At 39.4% G+C, this 21,679-nt stretch overlaps 1 protein-coding gene across 1 annotated transcript in view; it reads left to right on the forward strand.

Moving 5' to 3' along the window:
• The window catches only part of LOC104607908 (AP-1 complex subunit gamma-2), a 57,786-nt gene that overhangs the window by 12,397 nt on the left and 23,710 nt on the right, over nucleotides 1–21,679 (forward strand). The window contains exons 6-9 of the mRNA XM_010273681.3: nucleotides 11,279–11,433; nucleotides 16,329–16,419; nucleotides 19,032–19,195; nucleotides 20,034–20,088. Coding sequence (XP_010271983.1) covers nucleotides 11,279–11,433; nucleotides 16,329–16,419; nucleotides 19,032–19,195; nucleotides 20,034–20,088 — 465 coding nt within the window. The remainder of the gene's footprint in view (nucleotides 1–11,278; nucleotides 11,434–16,328; nucleotides 16,420–19,031; nucleotides 19,196–20,033; nucleotides 20,089–21,679) is intronic.

Consider the following 21,679-nt stretch of genomic DNA (forward strand, 5'->3'; position numbering starts at 1 on the left):
AACGTGAGGCGACTAGGGTTAGGTAGGAGGAGGATGGTGGTTTATGATTTACTGAAGAGGTGGAAGTCGGATGTGGTTTTTTTTCCAAGAAACTAAGCTGGGTACAGTAGATGCCAGAGTAGTAAGGAGTATTTGGGGCCAAGGCTAAGTAAGGTGGGTGGGCAAACTAGCTAGAGGCAGTGCAGGGGGCCTGTTAATCATGTGGGATAAGTTAAAATGCAAACTGATTTCTTCGCATGTTGGGAATTTTTCAGTGTTGGTTATTCTGGAACTAGAGGGGGGATTCCAAGGCCAGTTCACTAATGTGTATGGTCTAACTGAATACTCAGAGAGAGAGAGAGAGAGACTCTGGGAGGATCTTGCAGATGCTAGAGGTGCGTATTCCATCCCATGGGTGATAAGGGAGATTTCAATGTGGTGAGGTTTATGGAAGAAAGAAAGGGAGGAGCATGGAGAACCAGAGAAATGAGAAGATTTAGGGAATTTGTGAATCAGCTTGAGTTGATGGATCTACCCCTGATTGGGGCTCAGTTCACCTGGACAAACAATCAGGAATCCCCGATTTGGTTAAGTTAGATAGGTTCTTGATTTCTCTAGGTTGGGATGACAGCTTTCAGAATACAAAACAGATGGCTCTCCCGCACCCTGTCTCACCCCCCCCCCCCCCCCCCCCTACAGTTAGTTTGTGGAACTCAGAGGACCAGAAAATGTCCATTTAAAATGGAAAACACCTGGTTTGAAGAGGAAGGGCTGGTTCCCTTATATCCTCAAAATGGTAAGATTTTCAGTTCGAAGGAACCAACTCTTTTATTTTGGCAAAAAAGATCAATCAAATTAAGGAGTTACTGAAAGGTTGGCGGCTGGAGTTTCAAGGGAGTTCAAAATTAGAAAAAAAGAAATGTTTAGAGGATATCAAGGAAGTGGACTTGGCTGAAGAAATTGGCCCAACGACAGAAGAGGAGGGGAAAAGAAGGTTAACAGCTAAGCTGTCCCTAGACAAACTAGCTGTCAGGGACAAAGTGAAATGGAGGCAAAGAGCCAAAGTTAAGTGTCTTAAAGCAGGGGATACAAATTCCAGTTTTTTTCCATAAGATGGCAAATGCTAGGAAAAGGCTAAACCATCTGGAGAGGCTGGAATCAGATGACCAGGTAGGAGAAAATTGGGAGGAAATGAAAAGCATTGTCACTACTTATTTTTCAAACCTATTCAAGGAAAGTTGGAAAAGAGGACCTCTCCCGGTTGACAACTTTAGGAGACTCAGAGTTTCAGCAAAGGGAATTGGAAGCCCCCTTTTCAGAGGAGGAAATCTGGCATGTGGTAAAAAATTTGGAAGTGGATAAGTCACCAGGGCCGGATGGTCTTACCAATCTGTTCTATAAACAGTGTTGGGAGGTGGTAAAAGTGGACATATTGAAGGTGTTTCAGGATTTCCACCAAAATGCAGCCTTGGAAAGAAGCCTGAATTCTACTTTCATTTCCTTAATTCCAAAGGTGGAAGGTGCAACAAATGTTAAGGACTTTAGACCGATTAGTTTGCTAAATAGTTTCTATAGAATCTTGGCTAAGGTCCTAGCAGAGAGATTAAAGAAGGTTCTAAACAAGGTTCAAAATATCGATACGCCCGATATGCCGGTATGGGCGTATCGGGCGAATCGTTACTCATTTTGGTGGTTTTTATTTTTTTTATTTTTTTACGCCAACTGGTTCAGGGGAGCCGGTTTAGGTCTTCGCCACACCCTGAACCGGTCAGACCACCGATACACCAACTGTAGGGGCGTATCGGTGGGGTGCCGGAATGATACGTATCAGCCGATACGGGCTGATACGTGTCGATACTTTGAACCTTGGTTCTAAATACAATAATAGCAAAGAATCAGTTTGCTTTTGTGCCTGGCAAACAAATACTAGTGTTCTAGTGGAAAATGAACTGATTGATTCAAGGAAAAGGGAAGGGATGACAGGGCTGTTATGTAAGCTGGACCTGGAAAAGGCATATGATCATGTAAATTGGAATTGTCTGGATTTTGTATGGGAAAGGATGAATTTTGGTCAGAAATGGAGGAATTCGATCAAGGTTTGTATCACCTCTCCAAAATTTTCAGTTCTAGTGAATGGCCAATCAGCTGGTTTCTTTAAGAGTTCTAGAGGTCTAATGCAAGGAGACCCCTTATCCCCCCTCCTTTTCATCTGTGTAATGGAAATTCTTGCTATTTTTACTAGTCAAGTGGGGGAAGAACGGTTGTGGAGATGTTTTGAGTCAACCGGGGGGGGGGGTTCAACTACTCCAATTTGTAGATGACACACTCTGCTTCATTGATGCTGAGGTGGAACAATTGGAAGTTCTGTTTGGGGTGCTGAGCTGGTTTGAAAGTGAATTGGTGAAAGAGCAGACTAATCTCAGTTGGAAGGTGTAGAGAATTTAGAAAATCTTGCTGAGTTGCTGGCTTGTTAGGTTGGTTTCCTACCTGTAATGTATCTTGGATCCCCTTTGGGAGCAAAGTGCACTTCTTCTCTAGTGTGGGATCCAGCGGTGGATTGGTTAGAAAAGAAACTGGCATCTTCGAAAGTGGCCAAAAAAATAGAAAAACTTCAGAGGAGCTTCTTATGGAAAGGTTGGGAGGAGGAAAAGAAAATCCACTTAGTAAATTGGGACCACGTGTGTTCACCAAAAGAAAAAGGAGGTCTGGGGATCAGAAACCTGAAGACCTTCAATCAGGCCCTATTAGGGAAATGGGTGTGGAGATTTGGGAAAGAAAGGGAAAGCTGGTGGAGGAAATTATTAGCAGCAAAGTATGGTACAGAAATTGGTGACTGGGTAACCATTTCAAATCTCTCCTCTTTGGGTTGCTCCCTTTTGAAGAAAATTATGGAAGTTGCTCCACTTCTAAATAGAGGACTTTGCCTCAAAGTTGGATTCTGGTCACAAACTGAAATTCTGGAAGGATATAGTTGGTGTAATAGCAGGCCTTTAGCTGAGTCCTTTCCCCAGTTATACCAGCTTGCAGAAAATCAGGATGCAATGGTGGCTGAATGCTATGAATTGAGAGACAACAACATTTCAACCCTTACTTCAGAGGACAATTTCAAGATTGGGAAATAGACCAAGTGGTAGAGCTGTTTCAGTTGTTGTCCAACCAGTCTTTAAACCAGATGGAAGAAGATACTTGGACTTGGAACTGGACTGCAGATGGGCTGTTCTCAGTTAACTCTTTTGGTAGAAGCTTAACAGTTGGAGACAGAGCTGAGGTTCCTGCTGACAAAATCTGGAATCCGGTGCCCCCCTCAAAAGTAAATGCTTTGGTTTGGGCTATAGTGTTGGATAAAAGCCTCTCCAAAAAGAACCTGGTCAGAAGAGGGATTCAGATTCAAGACCTGCTGTGTGTGATGTGTGGCCAAGAAGAAGAGGACAACAGCCACTTGTTCATCCATTGCCCTGTTTCTGCAGAAATCTGGGGGCGTTACCTCTCCTTTGTGGGCTTATCTTGGACTATGCCAAAGACTGTGAAGGATCTGCTATAGTGTTTGGAGCTCCAAGGCCTGTCAAGGATGGCAAAAAGTGTTTGGAAGACGGTTCCTGCAGCAGTAATAAGCACCATCTGGGTGGAAAGTAACATAGTTTTCAAGGCGCCAAGGCGAGGCTAAGCGATTGGGGGGGGGCGCCTTGTCGCCTAGGCGATGGATTTTTTGACAAGTAAAACCATATATCCTAGGGTAGTTCCCTAGGTTCCACCTTAATAATTATTCATAATTTTCATAAGAGAAGTAGAAGTATAAATTTCATGTTTAAGTCTAGAAAATATAGGGGCTGAACCCCTACTTTTGTTATAAGAAAGAAGAAAAGAAAAAGGTGGAAGAAGAAGAAGAAGAAGATGTGGAAGAAGAAAAGTGTTGATTAGACAAAATTTTAAGTTCTTCCCTTGATTATTGTTTTAGGTTTTGAAGATTTTGAGGGTTCATTCAAGGATCAAAATTTCGATACAATACGCCCCGTATCGGGTGTATTGTATTGTATCTTTGGGGTCCCGATACCTGTTTACAGGTGTTTTCGGGGACCCATTTTTTTAAATAATATATATACACACACAAATGAAATCAAAAACCAAAGAAATAAAAAAATAGGGGGGCATCGTTATAAGCAAGGTTCAGAGTATCGATACGCTACTGCGTATTGACAGTATCGTATCGCTACTTAGAAACACACGAAACACTTTTTTTTTTAGTTTTTTTTTCAAATGTTGGTTTTTGGGAAGCTAAAAATAGTTTTTTTATTAAAAAAAGGTGGGGTTCCTGAAACACCTGTAACAGGTGTTTCGGGGTTGTATTGGGCGTATCGTATCGATACTTTAAACCATGGTTATAAGTACCGATACACCTCTGCCAATACACAGAGGTGTATTGATACTTTAAACCATGGGTTCAATACAACAGTTAGCAATGTTTGCGTTGGTTAAACCCTAACAAAATAAGAAAATAATAAAAAGAAATTAGTATATAAACACATAAAATGAATATTCTAGTTTAATAATGTCTATTTTATAATTATAATGTAAAAAAATTAAAAATATAAAAGTATTTTATAACCCAGTGCACAAAACTACTTAGCAACTGGGCGAGGTGAGCCTCCAAGGGTGCCTTGTCGCCTAGGCGCCCACCTAGGCATCGCCTTGACAACTATGGAAAGGAATAGAAGAATTTTCCAGAATTGTTCCTATTTCTTTTGGCAAGCTAATCTCCTGGACAACAACTGCAAAAGGTCTTCAAAGCAGGGTGCTTGGAACCCAACTGGGGTATAGAAGTTTATTTGAGTTGTAATTCAGTGTTGGGTCTTTGGACCCGATCTGTTGCTCCCTGAGTGGGGCTCCTCTGTAATCTTCTGTTCCTATTAGTAGAAACCACTATTTGCTGATTCGGTCAAGCTTCTTGTGAAAGGAAGAGGAGAAAGTTGTAGATTTCAGCAATAGGAAGAGAAAAGGGAAGAAAGGAGAAGGTCAACTAGGATTGTGTATCATAACCCTAGCCGCCAGCCCCTCATTCTATTTATATTTAACTTAAATATGAGATATTACAAAGATGCCCTTAGTTGGGCAGCAACTCAAACTAAATAGTTACAACCCTTTTAAAAATAAAAACTAATGGGCCCAAGGCCCAACGACTTCTTAATTTAAAAGAAAATAAACTAAACACAAATCGGCCCATTCAACAACACAAATCGGTGGCCCCACTCAACACTCCCCCTCAAGTTGGGAGTAGATGTCACACATTCCCAACTTGCGTAGATCATGATCCAACTTATTCTTTGTAACACCTTTTGTGAGAACATCAGCAAGCTGCAGATCAGAAGAAATGTATGGAAGACAAACTTCTCTAGAAGTTACCCTTTCTCTGATAAAATGTCTATCTACTTCAATGTGCTTAGTTCGGTCATACTGGACTGGATTATGGGCAATATTAATTGCTGCCTGGTTATCGCAGTATAGCATCATAGGTTCTTCTGCCTGTACACCGATTTCTTCTAATAGATAATGGATCCAGAGAAGTTCTGAAACTCCATGTGCCATGGCCCTATATTCGGCTTCTGCACTTGATCTTGCCACAACTGTTTGTTTTTTACTCTTCCATGAGACTAGGTTACCCCCAACTAGGGTGCACACTCTGAAGTTGATCTTCTGTCATCAAGGCATCCTGCCCAATCCGCATCTATATAAGCCTCTAGCTTCAACTGCCCATGATCAATAAACAATATGCCTTTGCCTGTATGTCCCTTCAAATAAGCAAGGATCCTATCAACTGCCTTCCAGTGCTGGTCTCGTGGAGCATGCTTGTATTGACTCACTACACTTACTGCATAGGAGATGTCTGGTCTTGTCATACACAAGTATAGTAGCCGACCCACAAGTCTTTGGTATCTCCCAAGGTCCTTTACTGGTTCACCTTCTGATGCACTGATTTTATGGTTCTGGTCAATGGGGGTGCTAGCTGCCTTTGTTCCAAGCTTCCCTGTCTCTTGGAGAAGGTCCAAGACATACCTTCCTTTGAGAGATAAAAATTCCATGTTTCGATCTTGCAACTTCGATGCCTAAGAAGTATCTCAGTTCTCCAAGATCCTTAATCTCAAATTCCTTATGCAGGTTCCTCTTCAGACTATCAATCTCACTCAGATCATTCCCAGTGACAACAATATCATCCACATAAACAATTAGGATTGACACCAAAGATCCCCTGCGCTTCACAAACAAGGTGTGATCAGATTGAGTTTGAGTGTAGCCAAAAACAATCATGGCCTTTCTGAATCTGTCAAACCATGCTCTGGGAGATTGTTTCAAGCTATATAGTGACTTCTTCAGCTTGCATACTTTTCCCTTTTTAGCATTATCATAAAAACCAGTTGGAAGATCCATATACACCTCTTCTTGCAGATCCCCATTTAGGAAAGATTTCTTCACATCCAGTTGAAACAAGGGCCAAGAGTATGAGGCAGCAAGAGAAAGGAGTATCCGAATAGAGGTCATCTTTGCAACTGGCGCAAATGTCTCTAGATAATCAATGCCATAGGTCTGTGTGTACCCTTTCGCAACAAGTCTTGCCTTGTACCTCTCTATACTTCCATCTGCCTTATACTTTACTGTGTAAACCCATCTGCATCCAACTGTCTCCTTGCCTTCTGGTAGGTCCACAATCTCCCATGTCTGATTCTTAATCAAAGTTTCCATTTCTTCTTGCATAGCTGTCTTCCATTCAGGTTTGGAGAGAGCCTCACTAACACCCTTGGGTATAGACACTGAATCAAGAGAAGAGAGAAAAGCACGGTAGGAAGGAGAAAGTCCACTGTAGGATAAGTACTGTGAAATACAATGAGCAATAGGGAGATCAAGGTTATCTGTAACAGTGTTAGTAGGACCAATGGGAACTGAAATAGTAGTGGGATCAAGAGTAATACCTGAATCCGTATCAGTCGAATCTGGAGTCTCCAAGGGATCGACAGGAAGTGGTGTGAGTTCTGCTGTAGTGGAATCAACCGCCTTATGAAGTCTCTGCCGTGAGTAATGCTGTGGGAAGGAACGCAAAGGAGGTGGCAAGGTAGGTGACATCGGGTGGTGGTCAAGCACAGGAGTAGACACAGGGACTGGAACTGGGAGAGGGATAGACTGCTGACTTACTTCCCCAAAACACTCCCCCTGAGAAGGATTCCTTGAGAAGAAGTATGTAGATTCAAAAAAAGGTAATGTCCATAGTAACATACCGGTTCCCAGAGACTGGATCATAGCATTGGTACCCTTTCTGATTCTCTGCATATCCAAGGATGACACATTTCTTTGCCTTGGGATCAAGCTTCGAACGGTAAGGACCAAGGATATGCGCAAAGCAGACACACCCAAACACCCTTAGAGGAATATGCATCTCCCCCTGAGGAAAAAGAAGGCTGAATGGAGTGCCGAATCCAAGTATATGAGAAGGCACCCTGTTAATCAGATATACTGCCATGAGAACTGCATCACCCTAAAAACGAACCGGAACTGTAGCTGTGATCATCATGCTTCTTGCCGTCTCAACAATGTGTCTGTTCTTGCTCTCTGCAACACCATTCTGCTGTGGACTGTAGAAGCAACTACTCTGATGGACAACACCATACTCCAACAGATATGAGGCAAGATGTCTCTCAAAATATTCCCTAGCATTGTCAGATCTGAACATCTTTATTCTCGTTCCAAACTGTGTTAGTATCATTTGGTGGAATTGCCTCACCAAGGATGGTACTTCATCGCGGTTTTTCATCAGGTAAATCCAGGAATATTGAGAGAAATCATCCACAAACAGGAGAAAATAGCGATAGCCGCCCATAGAGGGAACATGATAAGGGCCCCACACATCCGAATGAATAACATCAAAAGGAGAACATCTTTTATTACTAGGTTTAAAAGAGTGTCTACAATGCTTTCCAAGTTCACAACCTTCACACTTCAAACTTGTCAGACTCACAGACTCAAACAGTTTTGGAAACAAAGAACTCAAAGAAGAAAAAGACAAATGATCTAGACGATTATGCCAAAGCATAATCTGATCCACAGTTTTTGACTCACTGTCCCTGCAAACATGATTACTTTGGTGAAGAGGAAGAGCATCCAGGGGGTAGATTCCATTCACTTCACGACCACTCCCAATCGTCCTCTTTGAATCCAGATCCTGCAAAATACAGCATCCAGGAGAAAAAATTACTGAGCAGTTCAGATTCTTAGTCAAACTACTAATAGATAATAAATTGGTGCTCAATCTAGGAACATGGAGGACAGAGGGTAAACAAATGGAATCATTAATCTTGACAGATCCCTTCCCAGCAATAGGAACATGGGATCCATCAACTGTGGAGACCCTATCTCTGCCAGAACAGAGCTGGTAAGAGGAGAAAATAGTGAAGCAATGGGTCATGTGCTCTGAGGCTCCAGAGTCTATAATCCAAGGAGATCTCTCCTTACCTGAAGCAGAAACATAGTTTGCAGTGACATGTGAACTACCTGTGTGGGCAAAGGAGGTAGAGTGAGCTCCACCTGTGCTACCTGTACCTTGTTGTCCGCTTGCGGCTGAACTGGAACTAGCTGTGTCCCTCTGATTTAGAAGTAACCCAAACCTCTCAAGCTCGTCCCTTACTGCAGTAGCTGCAACGGACTCCAAAGCAGCTGTAGTAGGGGGGCCAGAGTGTCACCAGTAACTGCCATGTGCGCATTTCCTTTCTTATTCTTCAATCTGGTCGGCACAAGATGTGGGTGAAGCTTCCAACAAGTATCTCTTGTATGCTTAGGCTTCTTACAGTAGTCACAGACCAAGTCCCTTTTGTCTTCCTTCTTGTTTTCATTGCCATTCTGTTTAGATTTCACAACACTTACCATAGCAGACTGATCAGAAATGAGATTCTTCATCATTACATCCCTCCTGCACTCCTCTCCTGACACAAAGGCATATGCTTGGGAGAGAGTGACACTGTCCCTGGAAAGAAGATGCTGTCGTGCAATGTCATACTCAGGGTTAAGGCCAACAAGGAATTCGAACACCCTATACTTCTCTAAGTGTCTTTGATAGGTAGCTGCATCCTTGGTGGTTTCCCAAGCAAAAGTCTCTAGATGGTCGATCTCCTGCCACAGGGTCTTAAGGACTGAAAAATAGGCTGCAACAGATCTATCTCTCTGCCTTGTAGCAATAATCTGATTTCTCAATTGATAAGCCCTAGCAACATTCTCCCTTTGTGAATAGGTTTCTGCAACCCCATCCCATATCTCCTTAGCAGTATTTGCCCATAAAAAATTTTTACTTATATGTAGCAACATGGAATTACACAACCATGTCATTACCATATAATTTTCCTGCACCCACCAGGAGTTGCCAGTTTCAGGTTTCACCTCTTCACCAGTAATATACCCCAATTTTCCACGAGCCCCAATGGCCATCTTTGCAGTTTGGGACCATTCCAAGTAGTTTGTACCATCCAACCTAACTGTAGTAATGGTTCCAACTCTGAAGGCGTCTCCAGCACCTCCTCTCACAGGTCCCATTTCATTCTCGGGCTTATATTCAACTTTGTGTCCCTCCATGCTTCTTAAAAGGGTATAGAAACAAATAAAAAATGCAGCAAGAACAAACAAAACACCTTCTGGAACCAACGACACTCCTTTGGTGTCCTGGACTTTCTTTCCACGAAAGATTCCTTTTCTGTGGGATGAGAGAAGAGAGAGAAAAAGCAACCACCCTCTCTAGAAGCCTCCAAACCACGTGGGACTTGAATCGCCCCTTATAAAAAACTCCAAGGAACCCTAAAAAATTAGGGCGCCACTACCTTGGTCAACAATGAAGAGTCCAACAAAAACATGACTCTTCCCATTTCTCCAGTTTTTCCTGATTCTGATGAGAAACCCTAGACTAGCTACAGGGCATACAGATACATCAAGAAAATCCAAAAACTGGGCTTACTTGAGAGCTTCGATCAGCCTCTTAAATCTCCATGCAGTCGGCCGATCTAGGGCTGCATGAGAGAATCACTTCCAGAACCTTTAACCTGCTCTGATACCAAGTAGAAGCCACTATCTGCTGATTCGATCAAGCTTCTTGTGAAAGGAAGAGGAGAAAGTTGTAGATTTCAACAATAGGAAGAGAAAGGGGAAGAAAGGAGAAGGTCAAGTAGGATTGTGTATCATAACCCTAGCTGCCAGCCCCTCATTCTATTTATATTTAACTTAAATATGAGATATTACAAAGATGCCCTTAGTAGGGCGGCAACTCAAACTAAATAGTTACAACCCTTTTAAAAATAAAAACTAATGGGCCCAAGGCCCAACAACTTCTTAATTTAAAAGGAAATAAACTAAACACAAATCGGCCCATTCAACAACACAAATCGGTGGCCCCACTCAACACAATTAATACAATTACCTTACTTTTTTTCAAGAAAAGAAAAAACAATAAAATGTTAATTTTATGGATTGAAAAAAAAGACTCCTTAATTCATCTTGTTATGGTGAGAATTGTTGTGGTCAAGATCTTGACAGAACCATGAATAACTTCTTATGAGAATTAGTGAATCAAAGAGAGATCACTTGATCAGTTGGGATATAATGTGAAAAAAAAAGGATGAAGGTAGTCTTGGATTGGGGAGATTGACTTTGAGAATTAGAAACACATCATTATGGGGTAACATGTTTGCAAGTCTGGTTTGGGTTCCTGGGGAGCTGAATGCTTTAGCTGATGGTTTATCTAAATTTATAGGGATCCTTTGTACAGCAATTACAATCTTCCTTTATTATCTGTGTTTGCTTCTGTTTTCCTTTTTTTACATCTTCTCATGTAGTCTTCTTTATTAAGGAAATCTCTGTTACCCTTTCTAAAAAAGTGGCTTTGGAGGTACCCCATCAACTTACACAAGTTGTGTCACTTTGTAATCAAAAGTAGATTCATCTTCTCATGCTGCTGCCATCAAAGTTAAATTTCATCCAACCACCACTTGGGGGTAACCAAATCTCAAGGATTTTTTTGTTTCCTAGAGGAAAGAGCCAGATATTGCCCCCAGTTCCTGAAAAAAATCCTCCACTGCAAAATCCTGAGAAAAGTTTTAGTGTCTTCACTCAATGTGCAACTCTTAAGGTTATTCTAAAGTGGTTGTTTATTGTTTATTCTCTTTTCATCCATGAGTAACAGTACTTGTTAATGTTCAAAACATAAACAGAAAGTGCTTTGCATTAATAAATGCTTTTTACTTTCTAAATTGCATTGTTTTGTAATGCGTTCTTTTTATAGGTTGCAACAAAAACCGAGTCAAACAAAAATGCAGGGAATGCAATTCTTTATGAATGTGTTGAAACTATAATGAGCATTGAAGAAAATAGTGGCTTACGCGTACTTGCCATTAATATTTTGGGAAGATTCTTGTCAAACCGTGACAATAACATAAGGTTAGTTATCTTTTGCTACTGCTCATCCTATATATTTTTGTGCTCATGTCCTTTAACTTTCCTTCATTGACAAATAAAAGTCACAATATTGTCTTCAATATTTTATACAATAATGACTTTTTGTTGCAGTATCTTTTCAAAGACATCTCTTCATTGTTTTGTTTGTGAAAAAGTAATAATAGATTTATATGAATATGCCATTATCAGACTCTCTACAATGTATTCTTCTTATCCAGTTTGCAGTATAACCTTCTGAACTGTATGAAAAGATATCTGTACTTGCTGGTATTTCTGATAATTCTTCAATCTTGGCTTTGTCCACAAATGAGGTAGTTCTCTGTGTTGAGGAGTTTAGGGTCTAAATTGGAGTCTCATATTAAAAGAGCAACCCTGAAAATCCTTGAGCATGAGACTCCATCTATTTTTCTTTCTCTCTGTTCTCCCAATTAGAGACTCAACAGATGCACTTTTCATGTCGAAGATCAGGATACTACTCTCCCTTACACCCCCACAGTCCACATTCCAAGGATGAATGAACTCCAACAAATGTGCAAGGAACTGATTTATTTTTCTTATCAGCTTGAACTGGTTGCAGCTTGTATAAACTTGTCACTCATCCCCTTGAGCAGAACTTTCTTCATGATATGATCCTTCAGATGTCTAAAATTCAAAAAACAACCCATCATCAATAGTAAATTGCCGAACTAACTATAAATTTTTATCAATGTGTGGAACATGTGAACTACCTTTCAAAATCGGTCTAGTGAATCTGTTAATGTGACCAACCTGTGATTAAGATTTTTCAAAACCTGTACCATTTCCAACCTGCACTTGTTCAGTACCTGTGTAAATTCTGAGTGCAGCTTTGAGTTTTTTGAGATCAGGTATAAATGTGGTGCGACTTGTGAGGCTCCTAAATCCAGGTGTCAGTCCTGTTTGATGGTAGAATTTAATCTTGCTATATAAGCAGTGGTTTGTTTCAGTTCTGGCCAAAAATTGGCATTGCACCTATTATGACAAGTGAAGGCTGAATGATGGTAGAAACATAGGCAGATCTAAGGAATTGGTGACTTTATCTCACATAGAAATGGTATTCTTTTTAGGCTTATTGTGACCTTAAGGCCATCTTTGCTCTTGATTGAAGTAGGATCCTCTAATGCCGTTAAGAAAAGGGTTTTGGAAGAGGCCTGTGGAGAGCATCACATATGCTGAAAGTTGGGCTTCTCTTTGGTTCTGGTTCTACTGTCTTGAGTTGAATTCTTAGGGATTAGAATGCACTTCAGATGTTATAGATAGATGTGGAATCATTTAGGATGGAATTGTTGATGCAGTATGGGATTCAGGCCAACTGAGTAAACATTTACTAGGTTGGCTTTCAATGATCCATCTCAGTTTGTATTTACCAAGATAGCTTCATCATAAGATTTCTGTATCTATCTTGATTTGCAATTACCAAATTAGCATAATAATGGAATTTCCGAATTTGTCTTCAATTAGGACTTTCGTTTTGAAGAGATTTGGTAGACTTCTAATAAGGAGTGTTCGATTAGATTAGGAAACTTTCTTGTAGGAGCCTAGGAGGCATAAGGGTGCAAAAGAAGTCTACAAAAGGAGAAGAGGAGGTTCTGTTGATTTTCTCTTAATTATTCAGTGAAGAATTGTTCTTCTTCCTGTTTTTTGGCTTTATTTATTTTTTCTTTTAAGCTTCTCTGAATCTGATTTGTTTCTGAACTGTGCCAATTTCGTAGTGGGTACATGTTGCCATTTTGGGATTTTTTTTATTGCATATGCATCTTTTTGATGGCTATACTTCTTGTCTGGTACTCTGATGTCCCTTTTGTATATCACCTTTTATTACAATTTTTTTATTACCACAAATTCTTTGAAGATGTATAGTAATGGACTGACAACATCGAACACTACTAAGGCTTTAATGGACTGACAACCAGATATGCAAAGTTGCCATAACCTTCCTTTGGAACTCAGATTCTGAGATGGCCTTGTTCTCAAAAACTGTAGCATTCCTTTCCTGCCATATGGGCTGAATAAAAGCATTGTGAATGATGCTCCACACTGTTTTACTTTTACCCCTTTTTCTAAGGTTCTTGATTTCCCATTGCTCAAAGGCTCCTTTACAGTCCGTTTGGTTTATGCTACTGGGATGGGAAAATAGGAATATTCTTCACAGATTCCTATTTTCCCAGGTTTGTTTTGGGCGAAAGGGTGAGACGCGACGAGAATACACGTCTCAATTTCTGGGATGCGGGGTCTCACGAAATAGGTGCGACCCCACTGAGAAAGGAAGCTGAGTGAGAAAATTTCATCGAGGGAGGCAACTGAGCATAGTCTTCTTCGCAGACGCCATCCAACGGTTTACTCACTGGTGCCATCTCCGGTTTTCATTATCAGAAAACAGCTTCTGGCGTCTGCATCTTCCAGAAAACGGCTTCCAGCTTCCGGCGTCTAACGGTTTTCATTGCCAGAAAACGGCTACCAGCGTCTGCCTCTTCCAGATCTGGCATCGTTCTTCCACCGGCGTTTGCCTCTTCTGGCATCTACCTCTTCCAGAAAACGGCTTCCAGCTTCCTGCGTCCAATGGTTATCATTGCTAGAAAATGGCTTCCGGCATCTGCCTCTTCCAGATCTGGTGTCGTTCTTCCACCGCCGTTCTTCCACCATCGTTCTTCCACCAGCGTCTGCCTCTTCCAGAAAACGGCTTCCAATAACTTTCATTTCTTCTCCCTTGAACAAATTGGTCTCAGCAACCAAACACAGGTGACAGGGTTGAGAAAAAAAAATTTCCCTTTTCATCCCATCCTTTCTCATCCCATCCCATCTCATCTCATCCTTTCTCAGCAACCAAACGGACCATTAGTGATCTCAAACAGCAGCAACTTCAGTGAAAGAGATACAATAATTTTTTCCATAAAGCATGACCAAATGGAAAATGCAGAAAAATGTTCTCCATGGTTTTTACTTGTAGACAACCAAAATACAAAGCTAGAGGGTTGAATCTCCATCCTTCTTGATGCAGGTACGAGAGCAAGGAAAGACTCCTTGGAGAAATAAATCACTTCTCTAATTCCTGCATAAATTTCAATTTTTTTGATTGGTATTTCAGAATTTTTGGGTGATAGGTATATTAACCTTTTTTTTTTTGACTTTTGAATTTATTTTCTAGTTGTAGGTGTCTTAAGAATAGGGTTTTAATTTTTCTAGCAATTTACTGTTAATCTGTTATCTCAAAATTACTATTCATGGCAATTTTTGTACCTACTATTTATAGTAAAATCACAACTTACTACTTTTAGTGATTTCTGGTTTCTTTACATTAAGATAGTTTTAATGAGATTAGTAAAGTTTAATATTAGAGTCAAATGGGTTAGAAGGAGTGCAAATGGGCTAGCTGATTATCTTGCTAAACAAGGGGCTTTGAGGCAACAATTGTTTTGGGCTGCATTGTGAAAGGGACAGAAATATGTTATAGTGTGGGACTTCTAGTCCCATACACAAAGTTGTAAAACTTTTAAATCCAATTTCAAATAAAAGTCTCCTTTGATGATCAAAAAAAAGTTTAATATTAGACTCCTTATTTAAGTGTTTCCATGGGCTACCTATGGGGTTGTCTTAGCTTTGAAGTGGTGGAAGTTGTTTTGACTTTTGAATCAGTTTCCTAGTCCAAATTGGAGTCTGTGAAGGGGCATCTGAGTTCTTATGATGAGCCTATAAATAGAGCCGTTTTCATTGCAATTTAGAAGGGTTGCTTTAATGAAATAAAGTTTGGTTTGGTGATTTTTGGTTCTTCTAATTGATCTATGTCTTTGTTGTTTACTCGAACAGCAAGAGTTATCCTTGTTTCTAATCTCTTGCTATCTGATTCTTTGGTGGACAACAAGCTGTCTACTCACTTCTCCATCCCCATTCTTTATCATTACTGTCACCAAAGTCCCTTCATCCCACAAAGCTCACCACTAGATCTGTACTTTGTAGGCCCCCTGCCCTATCCTATATCACCTTTTCTCAACTGCTTGTCTCTTGTTAAGCATTTCACAATGCAACAGTTGAAACCATAAACATTTGTTGGGACATGGATCCCAAGAGGCTTGTGGTGGGAACTGCATCTTCCATGTGACCAAAATAAGGTAGTTTGTGTTGAGAACAACATTTCTTGTTTCACAAGGACCATCAGGGGTGGGTGATTCTCTAAAGGCTGAGCTGTTGGCACTACTACAGGGGCTAAAACTTGCTAAGCAAGCTGATTTAAAAAACATGGAGATTAAAGGGGATTCTAGACTGCGATTTCTTGGACTACCAGCAGGGATAATGTTCCTTCTTCCTTGGATTTACAGGCATGCCATAAGGGAGATTGAAAGCCTAGCAAGGGAGCTCAATGCTTCCTTTACATGGTTTAGGAGGACAGCAAATGGGATGGCTGACTGATTAGCCAAACAGGGGGTCTACAGGCAGCAGTTATTTTGGGCTTTATTGTAATATTCTGTAGGGCAATGACTATCTCTTGATGCTTTATGTAATTCTGTATTTCTGTAGCTTGTTCACTTAACTACTTTGCTGATAAAAAAAACAACATTTCTTGTTTCACTTTGTTGAATTCACCATTCTTTTCTATTGAAATTGAGCATTAAATTATGCACTTATTTTGTTTCTGAATTAATTGGATAGTCGCCAGAGGATTTAGGTGGTACTTTCTATTTATTGTGTTTTAAGTTTTCCCCCCTGTTGCTGGTGTAATCATGGGTTACCTTCTTTTGTTGTAGAACTCTGTTAATAAGCCTATGGCCTAATTTGCCAGTTATATTCTTTAAATGTTGTATAGATCTCTTAAAAAATTGGTCTCAAATTAATCAATTATGTATTGTGCAAATATCCATTGTCAGGTATGTTGCATTGAACATGCTGATGAAAGCTGTTCTAGTAGATGCTCAAGCAGTTCAGAGGCATCGGGCAACGATTTTGGAGTGTGTAAAGGTACTGCATATCTTAATGCTTTGTTACTTACTAGATCATTACTCAAAACTGTAGCAGTGTTGTATGGCTAGAATTTATTCTCTGAGGTTTTATCTGACTTGTTTTCTTTTTCGTTATGGTTGAGCAATGAAAAAGATGATTGTGCTAATGTCATGGAAAAGCTTACATGGAATTGGAAGAGCACGTTGCAGTAAAAATACAAGCTACAATTTTATCCACACATCCCCACAGCAGAAGCATCACTCCTTACTAAAAGTTCATTTTTTTAATGGCAAAAGACCTAACAACTCAGAGAAGCATTACAAATCTCATCTGGAAAAGTACAAAGTAGATTTCTTAACCAATACAGAGGGTCACTAGTGAACTTGAGCTTCTGATCATGTATATTTCTAGATCTGCTAGCTATCTTATGGGTTATACTATTTATGTTCCTTGGTATATACAAAAGTGTACATGCAACCAAGATTCAAAATATCGATACGACCGATACACCGGTAGGGGCATATTGGTCTTTGTCGAGGCTCATTTCTCCTATTTTTTAGTTTTTTTTTTCAATCTGGTTCAGAGGGGTTGGTTTAAGGCCTGTCTACCCCCTGAACCATGGTCTGACCCAAAACACCCACTGTAGGGGCGTATTGGGAAGCCCCCGATACGACACGTATCAGCCGATACGTATCGGAACTTTGAATCTTGCATACAACAAATTTACTCCTAAGAAACTTGAGCATGTTCCAGAGCAAAAATAATCACCTACCGTTCTGCATGAGCTGCCTGTCTAGCCAAACATCTTTTGTCCAATTGCTGACACAAATTTATTAGTAGAAGATACAATAATGAAACCTGTCGTAGCAGTTCGGTTACTCATGAAAGAACCGTCGGTATATATGTTATAAACATCATACTCAAATCGGTAACATTGGAACTCTTTCAGCGTTGTTTGAAGTTGTATAGTGGCCTTGTGTGTCGATGTTGCTTCAATCTCTCTGGTTTTAACGTCAAAGTACAATTGACTCCATTGCTGCACCTGTAATTCCTTACTAAAAGATCATGATCGCTATCTCTAAACTCATTCAAAATGGAAGACATGTTAAAGAGGGACCAAAAAATCTTCCCAAATCCTTGATGAACACACCATCAATATACTGCAAAAATCTATTAGCTGTGTACAGAAGAGGAGAGACTCCTTGGACCAGTTTCCTGTTAGAAAAGCAAAGGCAATAGGCAGTAGCCTGAACTGCTCGTTCAGGTGGATCTGTAGGATTTCTAATGGCATGGCTAACAGTCTCGCAAAAACTGGGGTGATGAGGCAGAGATGCAGAGTCTTGTTTGGGGAGTGGCTGGGCATGGGAGTGAATTGAAAATGGAAAATATATGTTATTCCAGCTATGAACTGTTTGGTTATCATAAAATTCTATATGTGGTGATTTGGATCCATCACCTAATGACCGAAAAGGCACTCCTAATTAATAGCCAAAAATATTCTTATCTAAAAAAGAAGAGAAGTACTGTAGTATGTTTTTTTTTTATCAGCAAGAAATTCAGAAATATATTAAATTACGAAGCTGGTTAATACAATGAAAGGGTAAATCCACCGAAATAACAATCCAGACCCGACAACTTTATAAGAAGTACTCTAGTATGTTCACTTCCTTTAATATTATGACAAGTCTTTTTTCTTTTTTTTTTGATGAATAAATTGAGTTTTATTAAAGAACTTTTTGTAAAATCTTTACAATCATTCTTTAGAGAGGCACAGGCTGCTACCTCTCACACAAAAGAAAAACACATTACAACTGTTCCCTGAATGAAATAGACCTGTTTACCCCTTGTTTAGCCAAAGCATCTGCCATCCCATTGTATTCTTAAATTCATATTCCTGGTTAGCCAAGTAAATTTTTTCATTTCACTCCTGTAGCACCAAATTATAGACTCAGGATTCCTTAGCCATTCTACCACCACTTTCGAGTCCCCTTCGATCACCACATTTGTGAAGTTTAGCTAACTAACTATCTGCACCCCTTGAATTGCAGCAAGCAGTTCGGCTTTGAGAGAGTCCTCCATACCTGCAGGGCCAGAAAAAGTGCTATGAGTTTACCTTCTCCATCTCTCACCACCCCTCCAATTCCAGAAGGGCTTGGATTACCTTGGCTATTCCCATCAAAATTCAGTTTAACAAAACCTTCAATTGGTGGTATCAAAGTCTTTTTTTCTTTTTTCTTTTGTTTTTCACAGAGGATATTACATGTTTATCAAAAAATGATTACCTAGATTAGCACCCAAAACATATTGTACAACTTATGATCTTCCAAACCCTAATTCATAAAGAGACACTGCCTCAGAAATTCAATACTTGGTTGCAAGTATTGTAAATATGGCTTTATCTTTTATGTCTATCTCATGTTCTAATGTTTTCCTAAATCATTATGCATCTAAAACAAGGAAATAATTTATCTTGCATACCATTGTATCATTGATTTATGTTGCAAAAGGAATATGAATTTGCCATGGTTCCATGCCAACCTGATATTCCATGTTTCATTGGAGTTTATTTAAACTGAAACATTCAATATACAACTAGAAAGTCTTATGGCTTTGTTTATTTGGTTGTACAGGATTCAGATGCTTCCATTAAGAAGAGGGCTCTTGAGCTAGTTTTTCTTTTAGTGAATGACAGCAATGTGAAGCCCTTGACAAAAGAACTCATTGATTATCTGGAAGTAAGTGATCAGGAATTCAAGGGCGACCTTACTGCCAAAATTTGCTCCATTGTTGAAAAGTAAGTTGAAGATATTTGTAGTTCTATATGTTTCAGTTTTGCTATTGACTTGGAAAACTTAAGATGGCTTGTTGGTTTTGTTCTTGTTGTAATAATAATGCTTTATAATTTATATAAGTTATTTATTTATCATGACTAGACCATTCTAACAAGAATGGAACCTGGCCCTGGTTGTCACCACTTCTCCTCTAGACCTTAAAATCAACGAGAACCAATATAGCTAGTAAATCCATGGTATTCAAATAGTTGGACATGCTAAGGGCACTATCTTTTTTCCGCGGTCAATAATGAGACAATGTGTTCACTAGAAAAGATGAAAGCATTAATCTAGAAAGAGGTGCCGGCCACATGATCTGCCACATAGAACTGATACAAAAACAAATTATATCACTGTGAAGATATTTCCTCTTCTATTTTCCAGGTTATCTACCACTAAGTATTGACTTGGGTGTCCATTTGAATTAGATATCCAGTTTAGCTACTAGTATGGATGTGAGGCAACCAATATTTATTCTGGAAACAATATGGATGCTGATAGATTGTTGGTTTTATTATTCTTGAATATGTGGTTGTCGTAATTTCTAAGAGTTTATGTTCAGTGTACAAAATAATGTAATTGGTCTAGCATAGCATTTCTTACTATATTCACAAATCACAAGTACTAGATTTCCTTAGCACAGTGGATACGGCTTGATCTGTTCATGGAGGTCTAGTGACCTAAGGAATCATGTTGCCATTGCATGTGATGATATCAATGTTTTCCTGTTAATTTTTTTTATAGTTTCTTTTTTTTTTAATATAATATGGTCTTATTTGAAATTCTTCCTTGTTTCCACAGGTTTTCCCCAGAGAAAGTATGGTACATTGATCAGATGCTCAAGGTTCTTACTGAGGTAAGCAATGAAGTATATCAGGTGAATTCGGCTGCATGTTGGAAGCTTGTTAGGTAGCTTTATATCCCTGTGTCAGACAGGCTATTGTGTTTATTTTGTTGTGAGTGGAATATGTATAAAGAATACTTGTATATATGGCTTTGTTTTTTCTCTCTGGGATATGCTAACCCTGCCTTCACAACCCTTCTTTTTAGCTGGTCCCTAACATCTAAGCCATTAAGAAGTGTCTACCAATTTGTATTTTCTGGTGCAATAAGCTTAAGGCATGCATTGGCCCTCTTAGATGGTTTAGAAGCTAGTGACTGGCCAAATAGATGCCTTAGGACAGTCCTAGCATCAATCAAATTACCAAATGCTTCTGCAGACATGCTTTCGGTCTAAATTTGTATTTCTTTTGTTGGGTGGGTTAGGGGGTCTTCAAACTCATCTGAAGGGGCGACCTACTCTAATGTATTTATTGGTCTATATACCTGGGCAGATGCCTCGGTGAAGTAGGGAGCAATCAGAAATCAACTATACTAGGGGGCAACTGGTTTTGGGGATCATGGTTAAATGATTGTAACATTTTGAATATATTATGGGGTTAGGTAGCATGAGCTAGCCTAATGTTTATGGGGGTGTTTGGCACATTTCTCATGTACATTACTTATTTTCTTTAATAATTAATACACATCAATAAGGTTACAAAGTTGGTCCATGCCTATTCAATTCCGTTTTCCATTATTTGATAGTTCTCTTCCAATAAAATAACTACTGAATTGCTACAACCAACGTTTTGGAAACCAGATTGGGCATTGAAGCAGAAAGGGGCCAAGCCCTGGTTTACCAGTTTTACTTCTGGTTCTATTTTAATCTGGTCCTACTGGACAATCTTACTTGGTTTCCTAAACATGGGTTACAAAAATCTTGTCATCTTGAGCTGCCCCGTTGACCTTTTATGATGAACACGTACATATTGGCCACAACTTCACTTTGCTGCTACAGAATATTGGCCATTTTTTTACTTCTCCCTATGCTAAAGAAGAAACTGCAGATCTGTTTTTATCTCATATGCTTGTTAAAGCTTATGCACAATGTCTTGATTTTATCTAAAAAATTGCTGGCATAAGATAAATACTAACCCAAAAATCTTTTACTGTCCTTACTGTTTCTCTATATCATGTAAGTTACTGGTATCATTGTTGTTTTTCTATATCATGTAAGTTACTTGTGTCATTATTGTATTTTTATATCATGTGAGTTAATGCCAAAACATGGACAATTAGCTTGAGTCATTGCAGTTGATTGGTGAGACACCATTTCATTTGGTTATGGAAAAGCCTTTTGACTTTTTATTATTTTCAGTTACTCTTTCAGTTCAGTTATTGTTTTGTTTGACTCTTGAGTTAATGTACCAGAAAATATGGTTTTTGTACAAAGTCATGCTTTATAATAGTAGTGTGTTTGTATTATTGTTTTTGTCTATAATAATAAGATTAGTTTTACAATCACTGCTTCTATTTTTAATTTCAAAAGAAAGATACCGTTTCCTGAAGAAGCAACCACTATAATCATTTTATTTATCTTTATCTGATAACTGTTTCAAGTGGCC

This window comes from Nelumbo nucifera, chromosome 4 (genome assembly GCF_055504915.1).
Source record: "Nelumbo nucifera cultivar China Antique chromosome 4, China Antique-T2T, whole genome shotgun sequence".
NCBI lineage: Eukaryota > Viridiplantae > Streptophyta > Magnoliopsida > Proteales > Nelumbonaceae > Nelumbo > Nelumbo nucifera.